General features: G+C 43.6%; 1 protein-coding gene across 1 annotated transcript in view; it reads left to right on the forward strand.

The window, feature by feature from the left end:
* NIPAL2 (NIPA like domain containing 2) overlaps positions 1-26,319 on the forward strand; it is a 71,328-nt gene that overhangs the window by 15,800 nt on the left and 29,209 nt on the right. The window contains exons 2-3 of the mRNA XM_006123921.5: positions 4,719-4,787; positions 11,127-11,298. Of these exons, the coding sequence (XP_006123983.1) occupies positions 4,719-4,787; positions 11,127-11,298 (241 nt within the window). The remainder of the gene's footprint in view (positions 1-4,718; positions 4,788-11,126; positions 11,299-26,319) is intronic.

Genomic DNA, 26,319 nt, shown 5'->3' on the forward strand with positions numbered 1-26,319 from the left:
TTATAAAGTCCACAGAAATCTGGCATAGTTTTAGTTACTGGAAACCAAATGTAGTGTTTGCAGCAATATATATAATATATGTCATTAAGTTTGTTGAAAACAATGTTAGAATAAAAAATAGATGGAACAGCTTAACAAGCCTGATGAGTGCATTGGCAATTTTTTTCCATTCATCAGTTTAACTTATAATAGAAGGTTTCCATAAATATCCATTATAAAACCTTTATTCAATGCAAATAATATAGTCCTTCTGGGTTTTGATTTTTAAGTCCTGGCAAAGCTACAACTCAATGTACATTAGAAAAACAAAACCAACCCCCAAAATCTTTACATGCAACAGTTAAACTATCTGCTTTATCATAGAGCTGAATTTCTGATGCAAATTTCAGGCTGAGGGATAAATGTATCAGAATGAATACAAAAATTTACCTATGGGCCTGGATTTATCCTATGTCCTTATTGCCTAATCTACTAGTCTATGGAAAATCCATGAACCAGTCAATTAGTTGATTAAATTTAACATCCCTAGTCAGAGTTGCATATTTTATTCTAATTTAGTCTTGTTTCAGTGAACAGGAACAAATGCTCTTTTGATCCATTATAACACCATGCTATATCCTTGAGCGTTAGTGTTTTTAGTAGGATTTAAAGCTGTGTAGCTAGCTAGCACCTTTCACTGTGGTGCAGGTGTTGGGCTGGTCGAGTAAGGGTATGTCTATGCAACAGCTGGAAGGTGTAATTACCAACTTGGGGATGTATGCATTCTAGCTCTGATCAAGATAGTAGGCTTAAAATAGCAAGTATGAAGCAGCTTTGAGTAGCTCTCAAGTACAAGCTGTGATGATGCAGTCAGGGTTCCCCAGTTCCTGCAGCCCGGTAGCAGCAAGAACAGACTCTGCCAGTCGTAGAATAGAGAGGGGTTTATTGTTCCTTCAGGATACAGCACAGCACAAATGTGATGTGGCTACAGAGCCCAGGACCAGGATGCCTCAGACCCTAGGGTTAGGGGTCCATCGCCCCTAGGCCCCCCACTTAGCCTCTTCTCTCCATGCTTCTCTAACAGCAACTGACCCTTCCTCCCAGCCCTGCCCCCCAGCCAAGTGCTGGTCTCTGCCTTCCTCCCTTTGTCTCTCTCCCTGGGAGGCTGAGCCTGGGTGTCTGGGTTAATACACATTTCGGAGAGTCAGTGAGAATCTCACATCACAGTGCAGGGGAACCCTGGGTTACAGAGCAGACAGCACCCCCACTACGCCACACAAGCCCATCCTGAAATCCTAGGAACGTACTCAGGTGGCTAGCCTGAGCTGCTCCCGTACTCTGTTGCTATTTAGTCCTAACTGGGGGGGAGGGGTCAGCTTTCTAATTGTTGACAACTGTGCCTCCCTGCCATGCCTCTTCCTCTAATGTCCTACCCCCGTTCCATCTCTTCCTCCAGCACCCCCCTTCCCGCACCTGCCTCTTTCCCCTCATTTGCTCCTCTCTTCCCTCTTCCTTTCGGGTCACAGAGCCTGCTGCCTCCCTGACCATGAGATGCAAGTAGTAGTCAGTGATGGCAGAGCAGGGCCTGGTACTGGTTGATAACCCAGTGTCGCTCCCCCCCTTCTCTGGGCTGCAGTACCTGGATCTTGGGTACTCAGTCACTACATCGGACAGGACACTGCCAGGCCCCCTTTTTGACTGTACTTTCTGGTAGAAAACTGGGCACCTGGCAACCCCAGTGCTAACTGCTCACGTGGCTACATTGACATTTTAGCACACTAACTTGAGCCAAGCTAGGACATGCACATGCATGGGCGCCAACTCTGGAACACCCATGGGGAGAAATTAGTAGGTGCTGAGCACCCACCAGCAGCCCAGCTCTCTCCCCTGCACCTCTTGCCTGCTGGTGGCCTCACTGACCAACTCCTCCCCTGCCCTTCCAGCTCTTCTGGAGCACTGTGAACAGCTGGTTTGTGGAGTTCAGGAAGCTCTTGGAGTGAGAAAGAGGAATGGGGATGGGGCATGCTCAGGGGAGGATGGAGCAAGGGTGGGAACTTGGGACAAGGGGTGGAATGGGGTAGAGGCAGAGAAGGGGCAAGGCTTGCGGGAAGAGGTGGAATGGGGGCAAGACCTGGGCATAGTGTGGGCTGTTGAGCACCCCCTGGCTAGAAGGGAAGTCGGTGCCTATAAATACATCTACCCAAGTTGGAAATTACACCTCCCGGAGACATAACCCGAGAGGCTAGACTTGAGCCCAAGCTTCAGCTGAATCAGCATAGTGTATGCTGCCTTGTCTGCCCTCTACTGAAATGTGTTAGCATGTTAACTGGTCTAGTCTGGTCAGCAATATCCTAAATAAAAATGAAACCTTATTACAATAAGATTACTACCTGTGGGATCCACTTGATGCAGTGTTTGTGTTGTTGTAAGTTATTAATGTAACTTCTTGAGGAGGAGGGGACATGCTAATCTAATTCCTTCAGTTTTCACCCTTTTTGAGGCTTTGCACTGGGAAGGGGACCCATTGTCTGATTGATTATTTATTCAGGATCTCTTCAGAAGTTCAGGCTGGATTCTCCAGAGAGTAACAGCCACACAAAGGATTCTGCGGTAAATAACTGACTTGGGCTTTTGTTCTGGTCCAGCCAATTGGCAGGCTCTCTAGTCCATGGGAGGTCTTAGCAGTGGGTTGAAAGGACTTTGGCCTACTGAGCGCCATACAGCTGTGTTCTTGTGCTGAACAAAAAGTATGATGATCTTGAAACCAAAGGAAAACCCGGGGGGGGGGAGGGAGGCGGGGTTTTGAAGGACAGCTTCTGCCAGAGCCCATGTTGTAATGTAGGAGGTAATATAGTGTAAGTTTATCCTCGTGTGTAGGTTCTTTTGGTTTTTTTAATATATTTTCTCTCTAATGTTTTTTCCTTAACAATAAAATAGGCTTGCTTAGGTAGAATGTTATGGTGTGGGCAACTACCCTTATTAGTCTCTGAAGAAAAAGCAAGCAGGCCTGCTTAGACAGACTGTCTTTTGATGGGAATAACAGTGAAGGTGTGGGAATACCCAACTCAGATGGGAGAAAGACAACTGCTTAGGAGCCCTGCTGAGAATGAGGCCCTTGCTGAGCTATAGAGTGGCAGGGGACATAGGTGTAGTTGCCCTGAACAGTGACACGTGGTATTAGAACATGGTTTCTACCCATCTAAGACCAAACTCTTATACCATGATCAGAAAACACAACTGTTATAACATGGTGCCCCCATGCAGGTAACTATATAGTGTAGCCTGGCCATTGAGCATGTTGAAATACTATTTTAAGTTCTTTTATCCCAAAATAATGAATGCTATTTTCAATATTTTAATTTGCAAACCTTACATAAAGATGGGGAAGTTTATTGAAAAGGAGATATCCTAATTCAGACAGAGTGTGGTGAAATAACAAAATGCATTAATGAAATTATTGGAATAACTGTGTTGCTGGATGCCTTGTGTCATACAGTGAATATATTAGCACACAAATGGCTGTGCTATGGCGTGCACCATCTGATTGTTAACTTAGCTTCTAGCCTCTATAATGGGAGGAGAAGATATGGCCTGCAGGCCAGATCTGTCCTGTCACGCCTTTTAATTCGGTTTGCTCCTGCAGTACAGAGCAGTTCCATGCTGCTCAAAGTGGCTGGCTGCTCTCTGTGGCTCTCTGTGCCACATGCATGGGGGAGGAGGAGCTTTGTGCACTGCCCCAGTACAGTATCTCAGGTCTTATTGTCCAGAAAGCGGACCAATGGGAGCTGAGAGATGTGCTTGGGGTGGGCGTATTACAGCACAACCTCAGCTCCCATTGGTCAGTTGCCACTCAATAGAAGCTGAGATTGTGCTGGGGATGGACGCAGTGTGCGACGTCTCCTCTCTCCCTCCAATGCAGAGAGACATGTGGAACAGCAGCTAGTTTGAGTGGCCTAGAGCTGTTGGCAGGCAGGGGAGCCTGCCTGAGAGTCCTGCTGGGCTGCTAGCCAGGAGCTGCTTAGGTAAGTGTCTCCCAGACAGAGCCTGCCTCTGGCACCCCACCCTTTTCCATACCCCAGCTCCCTCCCAGACCCTGCAGCCCCTCTTACACCCTTTCCCCAGGGCAGAATCCTCTCCTGCATCCATACCTCCTCCCAGTCCCCGCACCCCAATCCCCTGCCCCAGGTCACCACTCAAACCCTCTGTACACTCCTCCCCTCCTGCCCCAGGTCACAACCCCTCCTTCACCCAAACACCCTCTCTTGCACCACAGTCCCCTACCCTGAGCTCCCTTCTGCACCCAACCTCTGTCCCAGACCCCATACCTCCTCCACAGAAAAGTGTGGCTTTTGATCACTTACTAAAACCTTGTCATTGCCCTCCCATCAAAAATTCCCCCCCCCCCCACCCAGTATTATTGCCCACCCACAGTGTGTTCTATCAAAGGATGGCAAAATGTACATTGGAATAACCTTTCAGTTTATAGTTGTTTACTGTTCAAGACCCAGGCGAAATGCACCATCTTCATTATCCATATAGCTATTCAATTTGAGACATTCCTCATTGATTTACTTAGTGATGCATGAATTCAATAACTAGAAATGTTAATTATGTGGGTTTTTTTAATTGTTGATTTATTCTTTCACAAAAGTGTTAGCAAGAGTCTTCTGTTCTATTATGCCTATATAAATTTATAAGCAGCATTTTTTTTAATTTTGTTTTTTAATTAAATTTTGCAGACTCAGCTCTTGGGTGTTTTGTTGGCAATCATTGGAAATTTTCTGATTAGTATCTCTTTGAATATCCAGGTATGAAATATTTTTTTCTAATTATTGAGATTTATTTAAATTTTAGTAAATGATGACTGTTTTATTTATTTAATAAAAGTGCTTTTAGAAAAAATAATTTTAATAGTCTACTGAAACTTAGGCTCCCCTATCCCAGTAACTCTCTGATAGTAAAATGGTTTTCTGCTTTTTCTATATTGTGACCTATGATGCAACAGAAGAAAGTTTTTGGGTTCTTCCTTCCAACCAGCCATAAAAACAGACAATCAGATTGCTACACCTTTAGACCTCTTCATGACCCCAATGGGTGATTATGACCAGGGATGAGAGTGTTTAACTGGTTAATCAGTTAAACGATGGGGGCTGGAGCAGCTCCCTACCTGCGATGGGCAGGAGGCTGGCCCAACCCCGCAGGGGGCTGTAGCAGACGTGGCTGCTCCGGCCGGCCTGAACTGGCCCTTCCTGCGGTTGGGCCCAGGCAGCCCCTCCACCCATTCCTCCTTTTAATTGGTTAACCAGTTAACCAATTAAATAGGATTTTACATCCTTAATTATGACCCTCCACTTGAGTACCAGTGTGTTAATGTGTGCAAATCCCAAAGTGAAGCTGCCCATAAACAAAGGCCTGTTTGTTAGAACTACAGATTGAACCTCCCAAATCAGGGATTCTCTGGTCCGGCAACATCTGTGGTCCAGCAGGACCAGGGATGTTGCTTGACCAAATAGCCCTGGAGCAATGCAGGGGCTGGGAAACCCAAGGTAGGCCAGGCAGCATCTAGGGAGCCTCGGCCCTGGCCCAGAACTCCCGGTGTCAGCGGGGCCAGGTGACGGCCAGGGAGCTCCTGCCTGGTCCAGGGAACCCTCAGTGTTACCAGGGTCACGTGGCTGGGGAATACCGCCCCCCCCCCCCGTCTGCAGCTGGGCTGCCTGCAGCCAGGCAGCCTTGGTCAGGAACCCCAAGAAACCCCTGGTGCCAGTGGGGCTGGAATGACTGGGCAGCGTTGGCCAGGGAACCCTGGCTGAAGCGGGGCTGGTGGATGCAGGTGGCCAGAATCCCCAGCAGCAGCAGGGTGGGGTGGCTGGGTGGCTCTGGTTGGGGAGCCCTCGGTGGCAGCAGGGCCAGCAGTGTCAGGTGGCCCCAGCAAGGAATCCCGGGGAACACCCTGAGGCAGTGGGACCGGCAGCAGTCAAGTGGTCTCCGCTGGGAATCCTGAAGCAGCGAGCAGGCAGGCAGCAAAATGGGGAGCTGTGGCGGACAACTTTAGCGGGGCCAGCAGCAGGGAATGGAGCCTCAAGGAGAGGAGCCCAGGTACCCAGCAGTGGAGCACTGACCTCCCCTGGTCCAGCAAATTCCCTGGTCCAGGACAGCTCAGGTCTCGAGGGTACTGAACCAGGAAGGTCCAACCTGTGGCCTTGTACATGATTTAACACACAGTGTGCATCTTTACTGAACCCATAGCTCAAATAATTTATGCAATTTTAGCTACGCAGCTTATTTTTTGAGTCAATTTTGAAATTTGGTGCTGTCTATGTAGCACTTGTTTCGAAATAAATTGCTATTCTAGAACGTCCCTTACTCCTCGTGGAATGAGGTTCACAGGAACGTTGGAATAGCAAGCCCGCTATATTTCGAAATAACAGGTGCACTCAAAATATGCGCAGTTGCTATTTTGGGATAGCTCTGGTATCCTGAAATAGCACTGCAGTGTAGGCGAAGCCTTACTTAAATGTTTGCAAGGTTGGGGCTGAAAGCAGTTCTAACCAGCCTAGTTTCATTGTGCAAGCTGAAGGAAACACTAATATTAAATAGCATAAATGACAAAATAGCAAACTAAGAATATCTTTGCAACTTTTTCTTCAAAAATAATCTCCTGAGCCCACTTGGGCTGTTGGTAGGATTAAGGATTACAGATGTGAATTTTTAAAATCTCTTTTGTTTTAATAATTTGCTACTAGTCAAACAATAGCAATTTTATAGTGTTTTTTATTTTCAAAATATTCCTTTAAATATTGTCAGTAGTTTTACCAATGAGTGTTTACTGACAGAATCCATGTTTGCGTCTTTGAATATTTAACCCCCCCCCCCAAAAAAAATGCTCACAAAATTACTTAGGCAATATTGTATCCAGCCCCCTTAGTATTAAACTGACTTTGTATATTAAGGATGCAACTGCAAAGCTTTCTCTGACAAAAATCTCATTTACACAGTTTTTCATAGAAGTCGTGGAGTATAAAATTCACTAATATACCTTTTTATTCAAACAGGGAACTTCTTCACCAGCCCACTCCTATTTTCTTAAGTGGATTTTAAGGCTTTAGAATTATCTAGATTGACAGCCCTAGAAACAGAAGTACTGTACTCTGTGTAGCCTCAGACCCCTTGTACTTTATCATTGCCCTGAGACACTGCCAGTGTTCCTCAGTTCTGGTTGGAGACTAGGATCTCTCTGACAATGAGAAAAATCTCCCTGCTGATTACAATGAAAGTCTGATCAAGGCCAGGATGAACACATAATTCCGAGTCTTTGTCCATAGATTCATTTAAAGTGGGATTTGTAAGGTGAACCTTTGCTAGGAAATACATTGAGAATACACAGGCCTGCAAACAACCATTATCTTGTATTTATTAAAAGCATGGCCTGGATTTGAACTGAAGCATCTTTTTTTTTTTCCTCTAAACATTGTGTACAAACCTAATGAAGGCTTACTCCCTCTCTCCACGGATAAAACAATTGCAGCAGAAACTTTTATTGTCCTATAAAAATGACATTACCCCTTGATAATGCATTGTTTTTTAAATGGTCACTTGACTTCCTTAAACCCCAACATTTATTTTCCTATTAATTTTAATGAGAAATAGGCCAAATTTTGTTACTCTTCGCTATCCCAACCACTAAACGAGTCCTTCTTGTCTTCTCTCTTATCCCTTCCAAAAAGCAGTCTGCAAATAAACACAACACAAATTTGTGACTTTATGAAAATACCCTAAGAACTCCCATGTGGGCAAAAAATACTTGAGCATGAGCAATTGAATAGAGGAGGATGTGTAAGAGTTGCCAGTGAATTGAGGTTGTATGATCAAATATATTGAAGGTGTCTCTTGATGCACTCTAGAGTTCTTCTCAAGGATTCTATGTGGTTTTTTGGGAAGGGTGGGAGTGACAAATGCGGGCACAATCAGAGCTCATCAGAAATTTCCTTGGTAACTGTTTTTAATAGAAAACTAGGTTTTTGACTAAATGGAATTTCTCACCAAATGTGTCAGTTTGCTGTGGATTACTTTTTTAAACTGAAGCCCAAAAATTGAAATACCTGAGATAAAATCCAAACCTTGTTGCTTGTGAAATGCCACTTGGGTATCTCATGAGAGTTGTAGTTCAGTTGCCTCATCCTCCCATTCTGCTTCATGGCCAGGACTTCATTGCTGGATGACATTCCACAGGGAACACTGTGGCCGTGCTGTTGCTATGCTGCACTTCCTTCCCTCATCAAGAGGAGAGATACAATGCAATGGTGGGCAGCATGTGGCCTACTGGGGTTCTATGTGTGGCCCATAACATATTTTGTTTACCATTGCCCACACACAAAGTTGCCAGATTTTGTTGGTTTCCATCCATGGAGGGTTTTTTCTCCAACTGATATTACAAAAGTGACATACATTTAAACCAAGCACATGTAAAGTGAGGTGTGCGCTGTTTGCACACAACATTGGGAGAGCCATGCACTCCCTCTGGAGATGATCAAAGTACGGCTATGGTTCAGTCAGCACCCCTCTCAAATTTTAGGTATGCAAGCGCTATCCAGGGAGAACTTCTTAATTATGACAATCTTGTGGCCCGCTGAGATGAAGGAAGGCCACTCATGTGGCTCACTTGCTAGCCTAACTTACCCTTCACTGCCATGATGCATCATGAGAGCCCAGCCTCTAGAAGAGAATGGGAGCATGAGACACCTGAACTACAACTCCCATAAATTAGCATTTTCAAATCAAAATGTTTTGGTTTTAGTTTTTTTCCCCAAAAAAATTTAATTTTCCACTAGGAAAAAGGCATTTTTCCAACCAATTGGAACCTCTTGGTTACTACCTCTTATGCTATGCAGAAGGGCTGGTGAGAAATTTGGCTTTATATGTGGGACTGTATAGATTACTATTTATATATGTATTTGTAGTAACATGGTACCTGGGAGCCTTCGTCATAGACCAGGACCACATTGTACTAGATGATATACAAACTAGGGATGTTAAATTTAGATTGATTAAGTAATCAAATACAGGCAGTCCCCGGGTTACATGGATCCGACTTACATCGGATCCCTACTTACAAACGGGGTGAGGCAACCCCACACTAGCTGCTTCCCTCCAGCAGACCAGGGAGACGCGAAGCTAGCGCCCCCCCGCCAGCAGACCAGGGAGACGCAGAGCAGCTTTTCTCAGCAGGCACCTCAGCTTGAGAATAAAGGACTGAGGGAAGTGAGGTGTGGGAGAATAAAACTGAGCTCTGGAGAAATGTATGGCTAGAGTTTCCCCTGCAATATGTACCAGTTCTGACTTACATACAAATTCAACTTAAGAACAAACCTACAGTCCCTATCTTGTACGTAACCCAGGGACTGCCTGTAGTCAATGGGCTTTCCATCAACTACTCGATTAGTCAATAAGAGCACCTCAGCCTTTGCACTGTAGCAAGAGCCCTGCAGGGAGTGTGAGGCCATTGGGGAACTGGCCTTGTGCTCCCTGCAGCACCTGAGCCTTTGAAATACACAAGACCTCCATTGGGGCTCTTGTACGTTTCAAAAGCAGAAGCCCCACAGGGAGCACGGCACCAGTGGGGACTCCCCTGCTGGCCCCACGCTCCCTGCGGTATCTCAGCATTTGAAATGTTCAAGAGCCCCAATGGAGGTCTTGTGTATTTCAAAGAACTGGTGTGAGCAGAGATGGCTTCAGTCCCCACTCATGCTGTTTCCTGCTTTGCCTCTACCTCTCCAACCCCCGCCCAACCCCCATGGTGACAGTGCTGAGGGGAACTGGCTTTTAAGACAGCTCCCCCCAGCACCAGCTCCTGCTTCTCCCCCTTCCTACTTCTCTCTGATAGAAACAGCCAGGGGAGGGGGGGAGGGGAATGACTAGTCGCATCACTAGTCGACCATCCGATAAGCTTATGCTTATTGGATGGTCTACTAGTCACTTACATCCCTAGTACAAACACAGAACAAAAAATGGCTCCTGCTTCAAACAATTTATAATCTAAATATAAAACGAGATGACACATGGATACAGACCAATGGGAGATTACACAGAAACTCAGACAATATTAGGCATGATGATAGGCAGGTTATCATGTACTAGCAAGACTAGCTTAGTGAAAATTGCATAACAACCCAATAATGATGTATTCTTAACTATCACCTACTCACTTCTTTTAATAATTTCAGTGCAGCTGGAGCTGTATTTTAGAAGACTTGAATGACCAAGATGGTCAAAACGTCCTGTCACGGGACAATTCTAGCTAGAAAACCAAATAGAAAACAATCACCATGCAAGTAAATAGTACTTTTGCCCTATAGAAATGGTTGTTGACAAACTGTTATTTGCCTATGTTCTTACTGTACTGTTGAAACAGAAATATGATTAAGATATTTGGAACTCAGAGAGTGTTGACAAACTTTATTGTACTGAGACTAAATCAATCCAGATTATATTTTATAATGCACTGTCTATTTTTTGTATAGAAGGTGATCATGGCCCAAATCCTGTTTGCTTTACTGAAGTGTATAATCCTACTAAAGACATGCATGAGTTTGGCAGGCAGAATTAGTTCCTCCTGATACTAGCCAGGCTTCATTGGGCACTGTTTTATTCTGACATTGTCTTTGAATCTACTTCATGGATCAGCTAGAAGAAAGACATTCTTCTCTGGCCAACTTCACCTGGTTTGTGGTTTTAGCTTCATACATTTGTATTGCTACTTAGGAAATCTTTTTTTTTTCTTCCTGAAACGCCCTTTGAAATAACATCAGAGGCATATAGTGCTAGTCACCAGACTATATATAACCTCAGAGTCCTTTGATATTTTTTCAGGTGAATTTATTTAATGGGCTAGATTTTTCATCATTTCATACCAGGTTATTTGGTTAAGGAAACATCAAGCTAAAGTAGCATTGTATTAGTACAAAGCACTATGTCTGCAACACCAAACTGAAACTAATTAGAGAGAGAGAAAGAGAGAGAGGGAAAAAAAGAGAAAATCTTGACATACCTGGAATTTGAAGTTGACAGGCCCCATAATTACTCAAATTGTATTCTATGTATTAATACAATGAAAGCTTCTTTTTCATCTGTTCCTAATAATTAATTTCCAGAAATATGCTCATCTCCAACTGGCATGTCAAGCAGATCAAAAGCCGTATTACACAAGCACACTGTGGTGGTGTGGAATTAGCCTCATGGGTCTTGGAGAACTGGGGAATGCTGCAGCTTATGGATTCGCTCCAGCCGCCCTTATAGCTCCATTAGGATGCGTATCCGTCATAGGTGAGCTGGTTTTCCATGTTTTATTAATGTAGCTATTTCACAGAACACTTGTTAGTGGGAAGTATTAAAAAAAATACAAAAGGAATTGGAGAGAAAAGAGAGAAATTGACAGGAAATAGCGCATTACAGTATGGAAGTGAATTAATTTTACAATTAAATAGGATGAAAATTTAAAATAAGCTCCTTGACCAATGCAAAAGATTCCATGTTAATCTAGCCCGTAGATGGCTTAGTGATCTGGGATAATTCTGTGCAGAACTACACTGGGAAAAGGTCAATAACCACGTGTTTGAGGTACCTCATACTTGGGGCCTGAGCAATGCCCATTGACATCGACAGAAGTTGTTCCTTTGACTTCAGTGAGCTTTGGATTCAGCCTTTTGTGCTTAACTACTTTTCTCTGTCTGTCCTATAGGGTACGTCTAGACTACATGGCTCTGTAGTCGGCAGACCCTGTAAGCCTCATTTCAGCAGATCCACAAGGCGTGAAACGAGGCTTACAGGATCTGCTGACAAAGCATTCTGGGGTCGGCAGATCTCCGTCTAGACTGCGGCGCTGTGCCGACAAACAGCTGATCAGCACAGCATGGCAGCCATTTTGGTTGAAATGAAGCTGCTATTATTTAAATCGCCGCTTCATTTCCCTTTGTCATCCTGCCTCATCTACATGGCTCTGTCGACGGAGCCATGTAGTCTACACATACCCATACAGTTGCCTCTCACCGTGGCATCAGGTAGCTTTCCCCTGCTGTCCCTTGCACATCACCATCCTCTCTATGCCAATGGTCTCCAACCTTTTTAAACACAAGATCACTTTTTGAATTTAAGTGCAATCCAAGATCTACCTCAAACTCAAATATCCTTGTTCCATCTCCTTTGTGCTCCTTGCCCTTCCTCTCTCTGAGGCCCCACCCCTGCTCACTCCATTCTCTCTCCCTCCCCCATCCTCACTCACTTTCACCAGGGTGGGGCAGAAGTTTGGGGTGCAGGCTCCAGTCTTAGAGTAAGGGATTTAGAGTGTGAGGGACTCTGAGCTGAGCTTAGGGAAAGCAGTTGGCTTGCACGAGGGGGTTGGTTCTAGGTGCATGCCCTGGAAGGGTGTTTGGATGCATGGGGGCTCAGGGCTAGGGCAGGGGCTTAAGGTATAGGAGAGTGTTCGTGATTGGGGAAAGAGTTCAGGATGTGGACTCCAGCTGGGCACTGCTTACCTCAGGTGGCTCCTGGGTGATGGTGCAGGAGGGCTAAAGCAGGCTCACCGCTTCCCTAGCCCTGCCTCACTCTCAAAAGCAGCCAGCCAACTTGCTCTACCTCTAGTCCTGTTGTGCCCCCTCTCTGATCTGTGGTGATGGGATACAGGGTGGAAGAAGGGGGCACCTTGACATCAGCACCTTCCTCTCCCTCTCCTGCCCTGTGCATCAAGCAGGAGGCTTCTGGGGGAACAGCTCCAAGGCAAAGGGCCAGAGATGCACAGCTGAAATGCCAGCAGTTGATAGCCATGGGGCCAAACCAGTTAGGATCACCTGTCAGAGGCTGTAAGATCTACCAGTAGATCCTGATCTACTGGTTGGTGACCACTGCTCTATGCTCTACTGTTGGCTTCCCAAGCACAGCTGCACTACCATGGTTAAACACTGCTGAGCCCTTGCTCCACAGTGAATGCCAAATTGTGCTTCTCCTCAAATTAGCATCTTTGGTTCCTCCTATCTTTTAGGAAGCTTACTAAGGGTGTAAACTGTTCTATTTCTTCTGATAGAAGGCCTGTGTGATTAGAGAGGGTTACAGAATTCCAGAAACCTCCACTTTATTCTGGGACATTACAAATGCTGCCATCTTGTGCTTTCATAGGACAAATGAACAGACCTTTCAAATAATTGTTCATACCAGGACCTTTTATTGTTAAGGCATTTAAGCACCCAATCACAACAGGACCAAAACGTTTTAATAATTTTTATTATGGTGGTGATATTTCATTTATATTCTTTATGTTCTGGTAAGGAGGAGAGGATGGAAGATGACTAAACATGGTTAAAATCAGATGATTGAATATGGTTACAATCAGATGAGAAACAGTCAAATGAAAAAATGCCATTCAGACACATCAGGAAATGGCAGACAGCTAAGTAGTGACAAATTTTTAAAGTGCTTGTACACAAATGCTAAAAGTCTAAATAATAGAATGGGTTAACTAGTTTGCCTTATATTAAAGGAGGGTATTGATATAATAGGCATCACAGAAACTTGGTGGAATGATGACAATCAATGGGACACAGTCATACTAGGGTACTAAATATATCGGAAGGACAGAAAGGGGTGTGGCACTATGTGTGAAAGAAGATGTAGAATTGAAGTAAAAATCTTAAATAAACCAAAATGTTCCATAGAATCCCTTTGGGTAGTAATTCCATACTCTAATAATAAGAATATAGCAGTAGGAATATATTATCGACAACCTGATCAGGACAGTGATAGTGACTATGAAATGCTAAAGGAGATTAGAGAAGCTATAAAAATAAAAAAACCTCAATAATAGAGGGTATTTCAACTATTCCTATATTTACTGGGTACACATCACCTCATGATGGGATGCAGAGGTAAAGTTTCTTGATACCTTAAATGACTGCTTCTTGGAGCAGCTAGTTCTGGGATCCACAATGGGAGAGGCTATTGATTTAGTCCTAAGTGGAGCACAGGTGAATATAGCTGAACCTCTTGGAAATAGTGATCATAATGTAATCAAATTTAACATCCCTGTGGTGGGAAAAACACCTCAGCAGCCCAGCTCTGTGGCATTTAATTTCAGAAAGGAGAAGTACACAAAAATTAGGAGGTTTCTTAAACAGAAATTAAAAGATACATTGTGTAAAGGAAAATCCCTGCAAGCTGCATGGAAGCTTTTCAAAGACACTGTAAGAGAGGCACACTTAGTGTGTGTTGTAACTGCAGCCATGTTCTTTCGAAAGTGAATTGAAAGAACTCAGCAGTTTTTTCGATCACGGTAAACCTCATTTTAAAAGGAATAACACCTTTTTTTGAAAGTACTCTTTTGAAAAAAGGCGCTATTGAATGCAAACTGTGCTTTTTCGAAAGAGAGTGTCTAGACTCTTTCAAAAGAGTGGCTCGCTTTTTCAAAAAATCTGCTTGTAATCTAGATGCTCTCTTTCGCAAGAGGCTTTTTCAAAAGATTCTAGACGTAGCCTTATGTTTCAACTTATCTGCCCAATCTGTAATTGTCTGGATCAATTTTGCCTTAGGCAAATTACAACACACACTAAGAAAACCAAAACAATGCCACCGAGGCTTAACCATGAAGTAAAAGCAGCAGTGAGGGAGAAAAAGGCATCCTTTAAAAAGTACAAGTTAAATCCTAGTGAGGAAAATAGAAAGGAGCACAAACTGTCCAATTAAGTGTCAAAATAGAATAAGAAAAAACAAAAAGGAGTTTCAAGAACAGTTAGCCAAACACTCAAAAAATAGTAGCAATTTTTTTTTGTATATCAGAAGTCAGAAGGTGACTAAACAACCAGTGGGCCACTGGACAATCGAGATGCTAAAGTAGCCTTCAAGGACAATAAGGTAATTGCGGAGAAACTAAATGAATTCTTTGCTTCAGTTTTCATGGCTGAGGATATTGAGGAGATTCCCAAACCTGAGCCATTCTTTTTAGGTGACAAATCTGAGGAATTGTCCCACATTGAGGTCTCATAAATTGATAAACTTAACAGTAACATGTCACTGGGACCAGATGGCATTCATCCAAATATGAAATTGTGGAACTATTAACTGTTGTTTGTACCCATCCTTTAAATCAGCTTCTGTACCTAATGACTGGAAGATAATTAATATGATGCCAATGTTTAAAAAGGGCTCTAGAGATGATCCAGACAATTACAGATTGGGCAGATAAGTTGAAACGTAAGGCTACGTCTAGAATCTTTTGAAAAAGCCTCTTGCGAAAGAGAGCATCTAGATTACAAGCAGATTTTTTGAAAAAGCGAGCCACTTTTTTGAAAGAGTCTAGACACTCTTTCGAAAAAGCACAGTTTGCGTTCAATAGCGCCTTTTTTCAAAAGAGTACTTTCAAAAAAAGGCGTTATTCCTTTTAAAATGAGGTTTACCGTGATCAAAAAAACTGCTGAGTTCTTTCAATTTCCTTTCAAAAGAACATGGCTGCAGTCTAGACACAGGTGAAGTTTTTTCGAAAAAAGGCTACTTTTTTTGAAAAAACCCTGTAATCTAGACACACCCATAGTTAAGAATAGAATTACCAGACACATAAGTCAACATAATTTGTTGGGGAAAGTCAGCATGGTTTCTGTAAAGGGAAATCATGCCTTACTAATCTGTTCTTTAAGGGAGTCAACAAGGAGGTGGACAAGGAGGATCCAGTGTATTTAGATTTCCGGAAAGCCTTTAACAGGGTTCCTCACCAAAGGCTCTTCAGTAAAGTAAGTTGTTATGGGATAAGAGGGAAGGTCCTCTCATTGATTGATAACTTCTTAAAAAAGTGGGGGGTTTTATGCCAGGGACTGGCAAACTCATTCACAAACCTTTGTCAGACTGGTGACATTTTATTCACATATTTGCATATTCATTATTTAAATAATGAATATGCAAATGTGTGACTACAGTGTTACCTGACTGCCTAGCTCCAACCCAGCCCCTTGCTCCTCAGCCCCTAACATCCTTTGACTCCCATTGCTACACCCCATGTCCTTAATCTTTTAACATTTGACTGTACTGGCAGTCAAAAAAGCAAACAGGATGTTAGGAATCATTAAAAAAGGGATAGAGAGTAAGACGGAGAATATCTTATTGCCCTTATATAAATCCATCATACTCCCACATCTTGAATACTGCATACAGATGTGGTCTCCTCATCTCAAAAAAGATATACTGGCATTAAAGAAGGTTCAGAGCAACTAAAATGATTAGAGGTTTGGAACCAGTCCCATATGAGGAGAGATTGAAAAGACTAGGAGTTTTCAGCTTGGAAAAGAAGAGACTAAGGGGGATATGATAGAGGTATATAAAATCATGAGTGGTGTGGAGAAAGTGAATAAAGAAAAGTTATTTACTTGTTCCCATAATATAAGAACTAGGGGCCACCAAATGAAATTAACGGGCAGCAAGTTTAAAACAAATAAAAGGAAGTTCTTCTTCACACAGCGAATTGTGAAACTGTGGAACTCCTTGACAGAGGAGGTTGTGAAGGCTAGGACTATAACAGGGTTTCAAAGAGAACTAGATAAATTCATGGAGATTAAGTCCTTTATGGCTATTAGCCAGAATGGTAAGGAATGGTGACCCTAGCCTCTATTTGTCAGAGGATGGATGGATGGCAGGAGAGAGATCGCTTGATCATTACCTGTTTGGTTCACTTCCTCTGGGGAATCTGGCATTGGCTACTGTTGGCAGACAGGATACTGGGCTGGATGGATCTTTGGTCTGACCCAGTACGGCCATTCTTATGTTCTTAACCTCTGACCCCTATCGCCCATGCCAACACTCTCTTGCCCCGTGATCCCACTATGCCCTCACCCAAGACTCCTTTGCCCTTCCACTCCAACACTCCCCTGAGCAAGGCTGTCCCCTTACGGAGTGTGGCTGTAACTGCTGCATGGAAAGGGGGAGTGGCTGTTCTGCTCCCTCCTCCTTCAGCCCCCCCCCCTCTTCAAGCGCATCTGTCTCCCGAGGGTAGGGAGCCTGGAGCCCTTGCCAAGCTGCTATTGCAGACAAGGGAGGGTGGTGCCTCCTCCTGCTGCTGCCCCAGCACCGCCGCCAGCAAAAGCAGCTATTCAGGCAGAGTGCGGAGCTCTGGCTGGCTGCCGTTACCACGGAGGGAGGGAGGTGTTTCCTCCTCCCACCACCTCAGCTCTAGCTCCTCCACTACCTTCTCCTACTGCCGCCTCAGCTCTAGCTTCTCCTCCGCCTCCTCCTACAGCTGCCTCAGCCCTAGTGCTGCCACCAGCAAAAGCAGCAACATGGACAGGGGGAGTAGCCAATGGTAGCATGCCCGCTCTCTCCTCCTTCACGCCGCTTCCCTCCCAAAGTGTGGAGTGGGGAGGCACCTCCTGCTCTGTCTCCTGCTGCTATGCCTCAGCCACCATGGGTGCCAGAGTTGAGCCGCCATGAACAGCTGGTTTAAGCTTCAGCAGCCGCTGCGGCCTGGCACCCTGTGGGTCCTGGCCCAGCAGCAGTCTGCAGCCTGGCAGTTGGGAACCATTGGGTTAAAAGACAGGAAACAAAGGGTATGAATAAATGGTCGGTTTTCAGAATGGAAAGATGTCCACCCAAGGGTCCATGCTGGGACCAATCCTATTTAACCCATTTATAAATGATCTGAAGAAAGGGGTAAACAGTGAGGTGGCAAAATTTGCAGATGATACTAAACTGCTCAAGATAGTTAAGAACAAAGCAGACTGTGAAGAGCTTCAAAAGGATTTCACAAAATTAGGTAACAGGGCAACAAAATGGCAAGTGAACTTTAATGTTGTTAAATGCAAAGTAATGCACGTTGGAAAAAAATAATCCCAACTATACATACAAAAGGATGGGGACTAATTTATCTATGATCACTCGAGAGATCTTGGAGTCATTATGGATAGTGCAGCAGCAGACAAAAAAGTAAACAGAATGTTAGAAATCATTAAAAAGGAGATAGAGAATAAGACAGAGAATATCTTATTGCCTTTATATAAATGCATGGTAATCTTGAATATTGAGTACAGATGTGGACACCTCATTGCAAAAAAGATATATTGGCATTGGAAAAGGTTCAAAAAAGGGCAACAAAAATTATTAGGGGTTTGGAATGGGTCCCATATGAAGAGAGATTAAAAAAACTGGGACTTTTCATCTTAGAAAAGAGGAGACTGAGGCTACGTCTAGACTGCAGACTTCCTGCACAAGAAGTTTTTTGCGGAAGAGATTTTCTGCAAAAATGTCTTGCCCAAGAGCGTGTCCACACGGCAAAAGCGCGTCGGAAAAGCAATGTGCTTTTGCACAAGAGAGCGTCCAGACTGCATGGACACTCTCTCACAAGACATCTCGGATTGCCATTAACAGAATGGCCACCAGGGCACCTATGCTTCTTCCAAAAGGCTGTTTTTGCACAAACCCCCCTGTTTCCCATTGTTGCTCTATTAGGAGACTTGGATACACTTAGCGAAGCCACGACAGGTGCATAAACATTAGGGCTGTGTCTACACTGTCACCCTTTTCCGTAAAAGGGATGCTAATGAGACTCTTCGGAATTGCAAATTCCGCGGGGATTTAAATATCCCCCGCAGCATTTGCATGAACATGGCTGCCGCTTTTTTCCGGCTCGGGGTTTTGCCGGAGAAAAGCGCCAGTCTAGACGGGATCTTGCGGAAAATAAGCCCTTTTCCGCAAGATCCCTTATTCCTACTTTCAAAACCCCAGCAAATTCCTACTTTCCAGCAAAACCCCGAGCCGGAAAAAAGCGGCAGCCATGTTCATGCAAATGCCGCGGGGGATATTTAAAGCCCCTGCGGAATTTGCAATTCCGAAGTGTCTCATTAGCATCCCTTTTACGGAAAAGGGTGCCAGTGTAGACACAGCCGAGAGGTTTTATTGCCAAAGCATATTACGCCTTACAGCCTTTACACATTACTAAATATGTGCTTCTCACCACAGAGAAGCAGGCAATTAAGCAAGCGAGCAGGCAAGCAAGGATCCAGTGCATATGCCCCTTCTATTACCGACAATGTCGGGTCCTCTATCTGTGCTTTCGAGAGCTGGTAGCGGGCACTGTTTCAGCATGGGGAATTTTTGGGCTTCCACACGACCTAGTTCCACAGGTGGGACTGTCCATTTAAGCAGTGCCTTTGGCTGTTTTATAATTATTCCTCTTTTAGGGGCATAAACGTCCACTGGCAGATTCTAGCAAGAACACCACTGCTATCCAATTTCCACACATATCCTTGAGCCTAATTATCTCACAATTTGTTTATGCAGCTAAGGAGGCCTTGAGTCAGCTCATCACCGGTTAGAACCGGCTCACCGCTGTCTCCAGCCAGACTGTCTGCGATAAGATGCAAAGATAACTGACGGTCAACCCTAACACCCATCCACACACAGCAAAGGAGTTATTTGTCGTAGAAAGAGGAATTCCTATACCGCAAAAACCCCTCTGTTCTGTCAATTCACTGTACATTTTCTTGTGCAAAAACGTGCTTGAGGTGTGGACACTCCACAGGTTTTTGTGCAAAAACCCTGTAGTGTAGACGTAGCCTGAGGGTGGACATGATAGAGGTCTATAAAATCATGACTAATGTGGAAAAAGTGAAAAAGGAAAAGTTATTTACTTGTTCCCATAATATAAGAACTAGGGGGTCACAAAATTAAATTTATAGCAGGTATAAAACAAACAAAGAAGTTTTTCTTCACGCAGCGCACTGTCAACCTGTGGAACTCCTTGCCAGAGGATGTTGTGAAGACCAGGACTTTAACAGGGTTAAAAAAAGAACAAGATAAATTCATGGAGGTTAGGTCCATCAATACTTATTAGCCAGGATGGGTTGGAATGGTGTCCTTAGCCTCTGTTTGTCAGAGGCTAAAAATGGATGAAAGGAGAGGGATCACTTGATAATGCCCTGTTCTGTTCACTCCCTCGGGGGCACCTGGCATTGGCCACCGTTGGAGGACAGGTACTGTGCTAGATGAACCTTTGATCTGACCCAGTGTGGTCATTCTCATGTTCTGTTTCTTCTTTTCTGATAAATGTGTTTGTAAACAGTTCTGCTTCCTCTGTAACAGTAGAAAATACAGTAGATAGGATAGCATAGCATGGAAGCTGTGGAAATAAGAATTCACTGGTACAACTGCATCCATTAATAATGTTGCTTCCCAAGTATGCAGTACAACTATCTCAAGATGGTCTCATACATTGGAGTTCATCTTGACACTACAACAGCATATTTCATGGTCTGTCTCTTTCTATCAGTTGTCCTGGATTCACTTCTGAAAACAATGCTACATCCTGCAGTCTTTCTTCAGAAAGGCTCAGTTCTCTTCTCTGCAGGCTTCTTGGCTGCAGTAGAAGGATTCATTCATGCATGTGTGTAAAAATGGAAGGTGTAGGCATTTTACTGTACCCTTTAACATTAAAATGCCCCCGAGTTTAGGCAACAAATCCAGTTGTAAATCAGAACACACAGTCCTTGGAAGGATTTACCATAGATGGAAATGAAATATTTACCCGAGGGTGAAACAAAATGTTGGGCTGACACGTACAGATGTGCTTTGTGATGGCAATAATTATAACTTTAGTAACTGCAAATCTTGCAGGTTCCAGATGCCTCAGCATACTAAAAAAGCATTGTGCAGATAAAAATCAAAATTAAAAAATCCAACTGACCTGTTAGATTTTTAAATGTTCATTTCTTCCTTCTACGTTATATTGTGTTTACTTTTTGCACTTTATTCAGTTTGGACAACAAAAGTAAATCTGATCAATTTCACTTTCTTTGTATCTCTTTCTCCACCTACCGTTGTGGGAAGATGTCTCTGTTAAACACTCTCTCTGTTGCTTCTCCTACTCCTCCTACTTCCAAACAGTTATGGAAAACATTTCCATAAACATGTATTTATTCTTAGTGCCCTGCCTGCCACTCTCTTTTTAACCAAACCAAAATTTGGTTTTAAAATATGAATATCCTTTCAACACTTTATATTCCATTCCCTTCTACCCACTCCAAATACCATTTTCTTAAGCAATGTAGAGCTATGAAATTATATATTGTCCAGCCAACATTCATGTAGCAACATTGTACCTTACTTTACCTGTTTCTCCAGTACTTTAGTTTGAGCAAAAACAATTTTAGTTAAATAACCACCAAAGATGTTAAAGAAGAGAAAGTAAACTTCAAATATCAAGAAAGAAGAAATAAACTACCAGATTCAGTGTGCTGATGAAATCAACATGTCCAGTAATGTTTTCTCTCATTAGATGTTTTCTTAATAAAAGTACAGATATGGAAACATTATTTTGTGAATGTTAGGACATCCTTTCAAGATGTGATAGACTGATCAAGTCAAATATCACCTTCTGCTAATAACTGGGCAATAGTAACTTACATAGCAGGTCTTTCAATAGAAGAAATATTTTTCTTATTACATTTCAGTTTGTTCAGGAAGGAGAGGATCATACTTGAGTTGGTTTCAATTTGGCACTGAAACTGCAAAATTGATTTCAATTTTGCACTGAAACTTCTTTCCATAGGCCATAATTCAGTGTTAAGGTTTAGAAATTAAGCACTCAAAATAAAATGTCCTAAGCCTATTGAAAGAGACAACCTTGACTGTGCTGTCTTTCTGTGTATTTTTCAAAATATCATCCTTCTGTCACGAATCTGGCATTTCTTATATTCTTACAATAGTTATAATGGACTTGCTCCTAGAACTGGATATGCAGTGTGTTACCTACCATGCTGTATCTTGTTCTGAATTAAAGTGAAAAAATCTGTGCATGATCCTATGAGTTGGTGACATTAGTGAGTTTTGTGTGCAGCATCCAATGCTGTGAAGATGTGTGCCTAGAGTTGGCCCTATAATAGTAATTTTTAATAGACTCAGTCCAAGACCAGACCATATTTTTGAATGGCACAGTGACAATATTCTTTGAACAGTTGCAATAATGTGAACTGTTACATCTGCTCAGAGTTTTAAATAGTTTGAGCAGACAGCTGTTCTCTTCTCTAAGGAAAGAAAAGAATGCATTTTAAATAATGTATTATTAAAAACAGATCTTAACATATCATTTTTGTGGGTTTAAAAATTGTGTTTAAATCTATAATAGGTGATTTTTTTTTTCTTTAGGCTTGCTTGAATAAGTTGTCTGGAAATGAGGAGAGGGATGTGGTATCGGAGACCATCTTTTATACAGGTCCTATCACTCTATGAAAAAAGGTGGTTTATGCATAATCCACTCAGCTTGGCATGCTTGAGATGCTTTTGCATTTTCATATATCCATTTCCCATTGGCTTTGGGTCACAGTTATTTCTGCTACTTTAAAGATGGTGTACTTGAAAATAAAGTTCTTTAGGGAATAGGTCCTCAGACCTACTCGTAGAGTGGAACTGTGTCACAAGGTCCACTTCCTTTCCCAGTCATTATCATGTAACATCCTTGTGATAACTGAGGACCTGCAGTTCTGAGAACTAAGCTAAGAGCAGCCCTGAAATAGTCACTGCAAAGTTTTATTTCAGACATTTTTAAAAATTAATTTATTCTCCTCATTCTGAGAGACCACAGAGCTGGATGCTATGGTTTTCTGTGTCCTTCCCGTCTTGTTTGTTTCCGTGCAGGCTTGCTTGTTTTTACAGTGGATCCCCATGACACATCTCTCCCTTATCTGTTATTTTGCATGTCTGTTGCTTATTAGTAGGGGAAGTGTTCTGATTCACCTCGGTCCCAATCTGCATATCTGTCATGTGCAGTGCTAGACTATAAGTTGCAAATGAGGGATACGTGGATGAGGACCAATGTGAATCGGGACAAGTTCTCCTTTTGTGTAGTATAGTACTTGCATCCACCGGTGGCCCACAGGGTCACTGATCAACTCCTTCCCCCTCCCTCCCAGTGCTTCCTGCCTCCCACAATCAGCTGTTTAGCAGCATTCAGGAGCAGCAGGGGAGGGGGGTGGGACAGTGTGGTGATACTGGGACCCTTTAGTGTAGATGATGACAGATAGTCCCTGACATTTGTCCGTGCCCTGCTCCCAGCTGCTTCCAGAAGCTGTGCCATGTCTCCAGGAAGGGGGGGGGACCCAGATGGGGTAAGGGGGACAAGGCTGGGGGTGGGTACAGGACCAAAAGCAGAGTCCCAAGAATGGGGCCTGCAGTTGGGGCCCGGCATGAAAGGCCAGTAGCAGAGCTTCAGCCACAGAACCCCAGGAGCAGAGCTTATGGACAGGACTGGGTGTGAGGCCATGGGCATAGAGAAGAGGGCCAGCACGCCTAGAACAGACCCATGAGCATGGAGTTCCAGGCACAGGACCAGCAGCTGGGAAGCAGGGCTGGCAGCTAGGACCTGAGCCCCAGGCATGGAACCATAGATGCAGGGCTGGTGGCTGGGAAGCAGGGCCAGTGGCTGGGACCCAAGTCCAGGGCACAGGCCTGGGGAGCAGAGTCCTAGACACAGGGCCCAGGCGCAGGGCTGGAAACAGGGCTGACAACTGGGACTCAAGCCCTGAGCTGAGAAGTGGAGGTCAGGGTGCAGGGCCGGTGGCCCCATGTAAAATCTAGGGGTGCTGCATCACCACCCCCCAACACTCCTCTAGTTCCATATCTAAGGAGGAAGGAGAAAATTTGTTCCTCTTGGTTTCTGAGGACAGGACAAGGAGTAATGGGCTTAAAGTGCAGCAGGGGAGGTTTAGATTGGACATTAGGGAAAAATTCCTAACTGTCAGGGTGGTCAAATATTGGAATAAATTGCCAAGGGAGGTGGTGGAATCTCCCTCTCTGGAGATATTTAAGAACAGGTTAGATAGACATCTGTCAGGGATGGTGTAGAAGGAGCTTGGTCCTGCCTTGAGGGTGGGGGGCTGGACTCGATGACCTCTTGAGGTCCCTTCCAGTCCTATTATTCTATGATTCTATGATTCTATAGGAGAGGGAGGAGTGGGGATGGGGTGCACTTGAAGGAAGGAGCCAAACTAGTCTGAAAGAGGTGGGGCAGGGGTGCAGGAAGGGGGGGTCTCCATGAGTACAGTACTGCACTGTACAGGGAGGTCCCTGGTATATGCTGTATCTGTCACCCTTTTTAAGAACACATTCCCAGTATATGCTAGGGGCCCACTGTAACTCAGCATTATGAATTAACTGAGATAAACAACTGAAAATTGTGTATCAGCCTCAAATATTTTGGTTACTGTTTTGTGGGAAGAAAAAACTAGGTATGGAATAGATCTTGTTCTGACAGCTTCTCCACCATCTTTCCCTCTCTGTCTCTGTCACTTGTCACGCTAGAGCTTCAGTATGTAATGGTTGGGATAGGTCACTATTTGAATGACTTACTTTTGTAACTCTGACCTTTCTCTTGTGTTCGGGTCATTAATATCGATCGTGCATGATAGAAACATGGTCAATTAACGTTTCATGCTTCTTGGGCAGAATGGTACTGACACTAAGAAATTACATCTCACTTCTTGTTTGATTTTGTGCAGGCATGCAATCCCTTGTTTCATTTTCTTTCTCTTGTGATATGTCTTGACACAATTTGAGATCCAGGACTTTATTTAATCTGTCTAGCCAAATGCACATAAGAGCATCCATCACCATAGCATCTAAGTATCCCTCATCAAAATGAACCATAATAACTCAGTAGTCTAATTTTTTTCTCTGTTTCTAGTTATTCTCTGGCTCCAGGAATTTTTCTCCCTTTAACAAGGAAATATTGCACTGCGGAATAATCTCCAAGGAGGAAAAGTGGTGGAAATCTCATCACTTGATTTTTTTTTTAAGATTAGGTTGGTCAAAACACTAGAAAAGGTACTGTAGGGCTCTATCCTTCATTGGCAAAGGGATGGATTGGACATTCTAATGTGTTTTCTGTCACCACCTTCTGTGTTTACACATAATTACTCTTTAAAAGTGAAACAAAACAAAACCTAATTACAGACCCCACATCTGTGAGATGACAGTTGTTTTTCAATTGCTGCTCAGACTATTAATTATGTTTTAGTAATAGACATCAAATTTTAAATTATTCTCCATTTTTACTTGTGCTATAGAACACCTATAATTGAAGATAACCAGACACAGAAAAATCCTGGGAAAAATCAGCAACCGTCTAAATGAATGAATCTACATTTTTCCTAGTTAAATGTCTAAAGCAGGGCTACTCAACACGTGGCCCATGGGCTGCATGCAGCCTGCGGCCCATTGTTTGTGGCCTACGATGTGGTTTGGGTTTACACAGTGCTCTACATGTGGCCTGCGGGTGGAATCCTTTGAACATGGCCTCCACTGGGAACACTCCACAACGGCGAGGTGTCTCCTAGGTGGGGTAAGCATTGAAAGACGCAAGCGTACGGACTGGCTGGAACAGACTGGTTCAGGGTGTCAGTGTTTCTAGCCCTAAGGGAGGAGGTATTGGAGCGCCAGGGCATTGTGGGAAGTGCTGGCTGCTTAGTCTTGTGGACAGAGACTGAGAGGTGCTGACTGGCTCACACTGGCCACGTTTGGGTTCCCACACTGCAGCTTACGGCTTAATCTTTGAATTCATGCTGGTCAGTGTGAAAAGAGATATTTGCATATATTTGCATATATATTTGCATGTATGTGCAACCACATTTGAGTTGTGGCCCTTGGCACGTGCTGTGAGTATCATTGTGGCCCCCAGGGCTTCCAAAATTGAACAGCCCTGGTCTAAAGGTTTGTCTCCACTACAGCCGGGATTGACACTGTGGCAATCAATCCACCAGGGAACTAGTGAACCCACTAAATATACCACAGAACAGTGTCCCATTGACTGTGGTACTCCACCACAATGAGATGAGTAAGGGGAACCAATGGGAGAGTTTATGTGGATCTTATAGTAGATAGCTATATTGATTTGAGTTACTCTACTGCATCCCTTCTCAAAAAAAATTGCATAGCTTACATCAACTTTGCCTTGTAGTATAGACCTGCCCTTATTGTACATCATGCGGGATAAAGAGTCTTCCAGATGTTTCTTTCAGGGAACTGAAATTTGTATGCCATGGCAGTACACTGATAATGAATACAAAACAGCCTATATTTTGTTGATGCATGAGAAGACAAGGTTGTTTCAACAGAACAATTAAACCCCTGAATTAAGATTCTTTTTTCATTTGTATGCAGTAGTTCTGTCTAGCATGACTTTAATATTTCAGCAAATCATAAGTCTTACTGTGCAGTAGCAATTCTGGTTTTGAAGACTCAGTCTTGGGTTTTTAAGGCTTTAGAAAAGGGCCATTTTCTTCATGGGGCCTGTCTTCTCCATTTTGTATGCAGCTCCTACTAATGCAGGGGTGG

The sequence above is a fragment of the Pelodiscus sinensis genome, chromosome 2, assembly GCF_052426305.1.
Source record: "Pelodiscus sinensis isolate ZL-2025 chromosome 2, ASM5242630v1, whole genome shotgun sequence".
In the NCBI taxonomy this organism is placed as follows: domain Eukaryota; kingdom Metazoa; phylum Chordata; order Testudines; family Trionychidae; genus Pelodiscus; species Pelodiscus sinensis.